General features: G+C 37.9%; 1 protein-coding gene across 1 annotated transcript; it reads left to right on the top strand.

Moving 5' to 3' along the window:
- Positions 1-546: 546 nt before the first annotated feature.
- On the top strand, positions 547-3,403 carry LOC133959367 (hepatitis A virus cellular receptor 1 homolog). Its single transcript, XM_062394516.1, has 6 exons — positions 547-714; positions 884-1,225; positions 1,326-1,382; positions 1,514-1,590; positions 2,018-2,111; positions 2,273-3,403. The coding sequence occupies exons 1-6, from the start codon at positions 672-674 to the stop codon at positions 2,359-2,361; spliced, it is 702 nt and encodes a 233-aa protein (XP_062250500.1). The 5' UTR covers positions 547-671; the 3' UTR covers positions 2,362-3,403.
- The last annotated feature ends 5,664 nt before the right edge of the window (positions 3,404-9,067 follow it).

Genomic DNA, 9,067 nt, shown 5'->3' with positions numbered 1-9,067 from the left:
TGTTTATAGGAGATAAAACTGCTGCACTGCTCCTGGCTGCAATACAGGAGCGATAAGAACAGCATGTGGAGGACTTCTAAAATGTGTCCTCTGCACAGTTAGTGGTGAGGGAGCAATGTTTTCAGAACAGCTCATCACAGCTGAATTACAACAAGAGTTTTATTACTCCTACTTCAGTTAGTGCTACTACTGCTGAGGACACGATGAAGACAGAGACTTTGATCCAGAAATGTTCCTAAAACAATTCAAACACTCAGAGCGACATAAGTGATTTTGCTCTTTTTCAGAACATATACATTTTGAGTGCTGGTTGTTTCGATGGAGAAGGATTATTTCCCCTTTAAGTGTGTGACAGCTTCCTCTAGACTCTACTGACTGAAGTGGGTTTTAACGCTACAAAGAAGATTATCTTAATTTATCTTCTTAAATTAATGTTGAAATTGATGATGACTAAACCCAGTTGTGGTTTATAAAAGCACATCGTTTTCATCATCACACGTTAACAGGACTCAAGACAAAATGCACACCAGACTCACATTGATTTCCTTCCTCATTTCCAAAAAAAGTGCAGTCGAAACTTCAGTAGCGTCCTCGAGGAGAGTGTGTGGGGGCAGAAATTCGTTTTTCTTCACTTCAGGACACTGTTATACAAGAGTGTGCACACACACACGATGCGTGGTCTTTGTGCTTTTTTTCTCTCCATCCTGACCCAAGGTAAATCGATACTTTTTGATTTTTCGTTTTCTGGTATTTGCAGTGTGCCTGTGGGTGGAGGGTGCGGGTGCTGGCGTGTGTGTGTGGGTGCCATCGTGGGCTTCACATTTCACAATTGCCTTTCCAATCATCAAATCCTCCAGTTTTGACCGTCTGCTGTTCTCCACAGTGTCCTCAGAAACCTTGAGTGGTGTCATTGGCCTCGTCGGGCACAATGTCACCCTGCCCTGCCGGTATGACACCCAGACTTACGGCGTGCTGAGTTTCTGTTGGGGACGGGAGCAGGTGCCCAGGTTCAAATGCTCCGACACGGTCCTCTCGTCCCAGGACGGGGCTGTGGAGTTCAGACAGTCGTCCAGGTACCAGCTGCTGGGCAGGGAGGCGGAGGGAGACATTTCCCTGACCATCCTGGATGCTGAGTGGAGCGACGGTGGTGTGTATGGCTGCAGGGTCGAGATCCCCGGGTGGTTCAATGACCATAAAGTCCACACAAACCTGATCATGGAGGAAGGTACTTCACATGCAGACTGTTAAAAGAGTGTTTATGAATTATGTGTGTTTTTCAGATGAGCTTTTAAAGTATTGTGAGTTTTTTTGTTTTGCTTTTCCAGCACCGACAGAACAACCTGTTACCACGGACTTGACACTTGCTACTACTGGAATAGATGGTAAACAATGTGGTGTGAATAAATACACTTAAAATTTTTAAATATACACAATCACTAAAGGTCACTGTATTGACAATTGTGGGCATAAACTTTACATAAATGTAGTGACTAATGGTTTCACTTCCTTACAGAAATACGGACATCTGCATCTGAGAATGTGGAAGTTGGTGACCCAGTAATGGACAAATTTGGAAGTTTGAAAACTATGGTACTGTTTATTTCATTTTAAACAACATGAAGAAACGTATTATATTTTAAAACTGATTTCACAGCAGGATAATTATGCACAGGGGACAGAGGAATGATTTATTAATAACCGGTGTTTCGAAATATCTGGCCTGCCTCAGGAACATTTTGTCTCAAGAATCGTGTTGCAAGTATTTATATGATAATTAGAAACATGTTATTGAAATTAGATGTTCTTAGCTTTCTCATTTAATTTTAGATTTTTATTAAAAACTGTGTGTGTGCGTGTGTGTGAGGGGGACTTAAGGGTGGGAATGGGAGAACAAAGCCATATTAAAGTTTTCAACACACAGTATATTTTCATTGTACTGTATAGTAATGGTACATATACATAGAGACCGTGTGACAATTTTACTTGACACAGTCCCTCGTGATCATTTTCATTGCAGGGAGATTTCATGGCCTCCCTGGAAGTGGGGAACATTGCCAGGACGGGTGCTATTTTCTTCTCCACCATAATCATAATCCTCTTCTTTATTTTCCGTAAGTGTGGAAAGGATTGCAGTTTGTGACTCATACGCCATTCTGATTAATTTAACACATTGGAAGTGGGCAACAGATCGAGCAGGAGAAGTCACATAGAGTGTGTCTTCCTTCTTTAGACCGAGGCAATCACATAACATTTGTGTTTCTCCTCACTAAAGGGAGAAGGTTGCAGCCGGTGGGGAGACCTCAGCATCTCAACAAATTAGCTGTGGAAAACACGTATGAAAGTGTCCCAATGCATGGGTGAGGGTCAGCGCTACATGAAGAAAGGACGGTCTATAGAAGGAACTTCAGGCTGAAGGAGTGCCTGCTTGTCATGCGCTGACACTTTCCATCCCCTCTGGCTCAGAGAGGAACCTATTGACTCCAAGAGAATGAGGATCTCCTACTTCCCTCCAGTGAATCAGCTAATGTTCTCAGATTCAAGTAAAAAGTTGATTATGCATCAGAAGATACAAAAATATCCTTCAGGTTACTGGGCGGCTGTGGCTGAGGGGTAGAGCGGTCGTACGCCAACCTGTAGGTCAGCCGTTCGATCCCCAGTCTTCTCCATTTGCATGCCAAAGTGTCCTTGGGCAAGATGCTGAACCCTGAATTGTCCCTCATAGAACAACAAAGTGCTGCTAATAGATGCAATGTATGAATGAGTGTGTGAATGGGTGAATGTCAAACTGTACTGTAAAGAGCTTTGAGTGGTCATAAAGACTAGAAAAGCGCTATATAAATACAAAGCCATTTACCAGTTAATAATCTCTTCACTCTTTCTGTTTCATGGCAAATTTGATCTCACAGCCAAGAGAAGCTTGTGGAGGGTAAATTTTTGTGGAGACGCCGCCACCTGCTGGACTCAAATTATTAGAGGATGGGATTCTATAGTGAAAACTCATGAATGTGACCTTAGTTTGGTTGTTAAAGGTTAAATAGAGAAGGAGGGAAGTCAGAGTGAAGGAGAAATGCATATATCTCCCCACTTATTTATGTTTAATATAAAATAAGCTACTAACTGTGTACTCACAAACTATGTTCAATAAATATAATGTTAAGAAAGACATTTTAGAAATATGTCATAGTAGAACTGTCAGCACATCTGATCAGATTTATGATGAAATGGCCTCAATATAACTACTAAACCAAAAATCAAGAAATCATCAAACGTCTTATAATGTCATGACTGATGACTGAAAATCCACTGTAACTCGTCAGAAACCATAACATGTAGCTGTTGCTGTATACGCGCCTTCTGTAACATCACCTCTTATCTGTTAAAATAAACAAACAAATAAACCTAACCGACTCCTTTCTATATAAATCACATTGGACTTGGTGCCTGACTATATTTAACGGTAGTGATAAATACTGTATATTTATTTATTTTGCAGCAGCTTTACTAGGGCAGGTTTTGAGGAACAATAAAAGATTAAGTTCTCCGCTGGTTCACAAAAAATCCAGCAAACCCACAGCAGTCCAAGAAAAGTCTGTGGCCCTCCAGTAAACCAGACTTGTCTTATTCTATTTCCATCTGTAGGAAATATCCTGAATATTATGAAAATATTTTTGGTAAAGCTCTTAGTTATTTGTCTTCATATCTTGATCACTTATACAGGAATAGAGAACCAAGAAAAAGTCATTCCAGTTGTGACATTTACCTCATAAAGAGTAAATTGGAAGTTTATGACTTTATTAGTACAGCACCTTTAATACAAATAATTTAACACAAACCTTTTTACAGAATAAAAGCAAATGAAACAGTAAAAACAACCCACCCAACCACATCCATACACAGAGCAAGACAATATTAATGGGAGCCGAAGAAAATGCTGTAAATCTAATGGAATTGCAAAGAGGAATCACAAAAGGCAGGTAAAAAGAGATCAAATGATGAAGATGACAACATTTAATGCTACAAGAGTTGTGAACTTTTAAAAAAAAGAGATTGTAAAATATCAAAAGAGGAATAACTAAACTAGACGTAAAAGGTAAGGTAATGAAATCAATTCCAAGAAAGTAAAATAGTGATGATTGACTAATTAATCAAACAGAATGAAAGGATATATCTGCAGAACAAGATTGCAAGATCTGCAAGATTCTACGCCACGCCACCGCCACACTGCTTGATGAAATCATATATACTGAGGTAGTTCATATCTCCATCTTGATATGAGATGACATTCAGAAAACAAGACATTTCCTGTTGCCACCAGGGGAGTTTTAGGTCATGATTTCTATGTAGATGTCATCAGGCCCGGACTCTTGTCTTACATGTCTAGCTCTGATAACAAAGACAAGTGAGCTGATATATTAGTGTTTGCAGATTGATTGAGCTGGACTGTCAGGGCTCGGCGGAGGCACTCAGAGGGAAATTCTACATCTTGTGTCATTCTAGTGTTTATGAATTAAGTCAACACACAAATGTCAGATTATTTGCTCTAGTGTTAACAACCGATTGCATGTTTTTCAGGCAACATTGTTTCCTGGCATCAAAAAGTCGAAGACATATTCCACAACGTGAAATTATTATAATCTACACAGGTATTTTACACTCAACACATATTTGAGGAAATACTACATTTTATTTTTTTCTGTATTAAATTTACATCATTGCTATCACCATTATTTCAGATATCATATAATTCAAAATGTTCTGTAACTATAAGGACGATAGTTTTGTCTCGTGCATGGGGACGTGTGGTGATTTATATCACGGTGGATCGACAGCAACAGAAACATATTAAAGTATAAGTAATCTCAGAGTTGGGGTGTGATGTTCCTGTGAAGAAGGAAAGTGACTCAGCAAACAGAAGTGCACTAACACCTTCCTCTCATATTGATCAGAGATGTGTTCCACTGATTTATACTACATATACTGAATTATTTAATTTGATCATGAATTGATTCCAAATGGAAGTTTTATTTTATCCATGGATACTATATAACTACATATACTTAATTATAAAAAAAAATCATGAATTGATTCCTAATCAACATTGAAAATATATATTTTTAAAAATGTTCTTCAATAAATGTAAAGTACTACAGATGTAAAGATTAATATTGAATTGTGTCCTCGTTAATGATGAATAATTTTGGGCTAATTTAATAGATGCTTCACTACATACACTGAGTTTCATAAGGTAATAAGGAAGGATTCTTAATTAATGATTTAAATATTCTCAACCAAGCAGCAAACAAACCCAGAGCCACAGTGAGAGCATCCAGGACGTCCATTCCAGTGGCTGGCACTGGAGGCGGTTTCCCTCTCTTTACTCAAGAGGGAGCTCTTTTGTTTGAGAGCAGGACTTTTGGAGGTTCCATTCAGATTTTGTATTGCTCTGACTCAAAACCCTGCACTCACACTCAACTCTACCCTGCTTGAGCTCAGATGTCCTGCTCTAGAAGCAAGGGCTGTGTATTGTAACCAGATGTTTTTCCAGCGCACACACAACGTACAGCTCACTGACGTGGGGGACAGTCCGTGACTCTCGGCTGCTTGGTTCGGAAGAAACCTCTATTCCAGCTTCTCTTTCTACAAAAATGGTGAACTCCTCCAAAGTGATGTCAGAACTGGAAATCTAGTTCATCTAGTGTGAACATTCAGGAGTCTTCTCACCGGAGAGATGGATGTCAGTAAAATGTCAGTGGGATCAATATGAGGTAGAAAAGGAGTCTCCAGGTTGAGAAGTAGGTTATAAACTTTACTCAGCATTTTCACTGAGACGGCTTCTAAACACCAGGTCCTCTTGGTCAATACACTTATAAAACAGTTCCACATATTTTTACAGCTGGAAACACATATACAAAGTATTTCTACAACTACAAACCTTTTCTACACATAGTAAATTATTACTTCAACTACAAAACTTATTCCCAAAGTTTTTTTTTTCACGTCAAAATGTCTGCTTAATTTTTGGTTCTATACTTTTCCACGTCATGAAATCTGCCTATGCTCCTCACTGCTCCTCGTCTGATCCAGTTAATCCTGCAGCACCTCCCTCTACCTCTCCTGTGCCGCTGGTCATTGGGCTGGTTTGTGGCATCACACTGATTCTCCTCCTCTCGTTGCTGCTGTTGTGTTGGTGCAGGAATTCAAAGAGTGAGAGCTGCTCTTGTTCATTTCATTTAAATCAAACTTATTTCAAACTATTGTCAGGATAGTCATGGAGCAGAGGTTGAAATATAAAATCATGTAACGTGATCATTATTGTCTTTTTCACAGATCTGTGTTGTGACAGGTTGGTTCCACTCTCTCTTGTTTCTTCTTCAACAAAACAGCAATACTTTTTCTTTTTCATTCACTTCTGATTGTTTGACTGTTTCAGGCTCAGCCAGTCTCTGAGAACCAATCAGAGCTCAGACCCAACTACCTACCACGATGAAATCCAACCGCAAGTGTACTCGTCTCTTCTCCACGGTCAGCCTTCCCTCTCCTACTGAATGCCTCCACAGCTATTTGTTGTTGCTTTTCAAAAGAACCTAGTCACAAAGTTTCCAATTACATTTCATGTTGATTTGACTTTTTATTGACATGTAGGTGACAACTGCATCTATGAATCAATCAGAGGAGACACGGAGGAAGGTATTGTATAAAATGTGCCTTCTGCAGAGAAGTCCTAAATGAAAAACCTTCTGATTTCAGGTGGACGGGCAGATGAGTTCAGAAATGTCCAACATGATGTCATGACATCAGTACACAGGCGTTGTTTTCCAACATCTCATTTTAGTCACATGGTCCCAAAGACAGACATTTGTACTTTTCAGTTAAATCTGAAGCAGATTTACAGGTGGAAATGTGCCTCAGCCCCGGCTCCAGACCAATGCACCAGAATGTAGTCAGACCCAGATCAAACTGAACCAGGGATCGTTTTTTCTGCGCCCATATAATGTTTGAACAACGAGGAAGTTCATTTGCATTGGAACACACGTGTGGAGCATTTGAAGCTGGTGATGCTGGTTGTGATGGAGATATTAGAGTGGCAACGGGATCAACTAAATTAATAAAACAGTGGTTCTCAACCTTCTCAAACCGTTTTCTGTCTTTTTATTACAGGAACCCGAATGAGAGATCCAGAGGAGATGTCTGACTACGTTAATTAAAATCCACATTCAGCTTCAGGTACAAATATTGACAACTGGCTGTTAAGTTCAGGTGCATTTGAAATAAACCTCAACTGAAACTCTATCATATCATTATTAAATAGTACTTGTACAATAAGTATGCAGTTCAATTGGTGTCTCAAATTTCAAATCCTTTTGAAATTTCCTTTTGTGTTTACGTTCAATATTTCAATTGGTTGATATGGGACATTTAAGATATGCATTGATATGAAAAGATTTATTCTATAGGATAAACAATGTGCGTTATGATGTTTTATATAAAAAAAAATTGTCTTAATTCAAGTTCTATATATTCTGTCATATTCTTTCAATTATTCTTTATTTCTTTAAAAAATAATGCTTTACTTAGGCTTTATTGCCAATTTCATACATAAGTGACGTTTTTTATTCCTTGATTTCGTTATCGGCAATGGCCCCTTAAAAAAAGCTTATTCTGTATATTTTACACTCATGCAGCAAAAGTTTGAATGCAACCTCTGATGTTTTCCATTCGTATGTATACATATATACGAATAAAAAAATATTTATAAAAACTTGTCTTTGTTATTATTCACCATGACTCAATGGAGGACGATGTCAGAAAGGATATGGCTGAGTGTTATGTTCAATATACAGTCTGTGGTTATGTGTGATTATTTCCATGGCTCGTAATTCCCTGTTTGATGAATACACTTGTCTGCAGACAGTTTAGTTTTTTGTTTTGAAATGTGATGAATTGTAACAGATTATAATTCAAATAGATTATTGAATGTGTTCTTTATTTTATCTTTATAAAATTGTGAAATCCCACCTGGAATAGGTCGATATGTCCCGTTTTATTTTGAAATCCCTCACCTTACGTGTCCTCAGTTTGACTTCCTGTCAAACGGAGGACAAGAAGGTTTGTGTTTTATTGTGGCAGGAAACTCTTTTGTTGTACATTTAAACCTTTTTCTCAGAGGGGAAAACTTTTCTCCCACCTGCAAGTCTATATCATCAGCCACATGGTGGCGCTGCAGCTTTTGATTTAATCTTTGAATTATCTTTTGCAATAATCCTTGTCTTTATTTTCAAGTGTGGTACGGATTACAGTTTGTGACCTATGTGTCATTAAGATAAATTCAACACATTCAAAGTCGGTGTCTGTTGAGCAACAGAATCCCTGAGAGTGGGCCATTCTTCTTTTTTCTACACCAGGAAGTCACCTTGAAGGACATACTAATGAAAATGTTTTATAACAATACATGAAGTTCTCAAACTTTAAAAGACTTGAATATTATAGCATGTTGTAATTGAACGTTTTGTTGATTGATTTGGGTTTTTTTCTGTACACTTTTCTTCATATGGTTTATTTAAATCACATTGCTTTTTGTCAAAGGATTCATCTGAACGGTAACCAAAAGCTATGGTAACAGTCAACACTAATAGAGTCATAGAGATTTCCCCGTGTGAAGAAGACTCTGTTGTGACATTTAGCCCTTTCTCCCTTTTCTGTTTCTAATTATGTAAAAAATATATTCTCAACAGAATCAGTTTACAGGCTCCTGCTATTCTCAGACTGAGACTAATGCACAAATTCTCATCCTGATGAATTAATACAATTTCCTCTATTTATGTATTAGTTAATGAATCTTTATCTTTTATTAATTTACTTTGTTTTAAACCAATATTAATTACTAAAATAAATACTATATTATATTATGCAGAGATAAAAAAAAAACCACTTCTAGTTGAATCCACTTTTCTTCAGGTTATCACATTTCATTAAATATCTTCCACTTCCAGTTCCTGTTTACTTGTACATTTAAATCATACAGAGAAATTAAATAAAAACGGATTTTGCTCTTGTTTTTAGTCTTTAG

Source organism: Platichthys flesus, chromosome 8, assembly GCF_949316205.1.
Source record: "Platichthys flesus chromosome 8, fPlaFle2.1, whole genome shotgun sequence".
Lineage (NCBI taxonomy): Eukaryota > Metazoa > Chordata > Actinopteri > Pleuronectiformes > Pleuronectidae > Platichthys > Platichthys flesus.
Note: the sequence above shows the minus strand (reverse complement) of the source record. Positions and strands in the feature narration are given on the sequence as shown.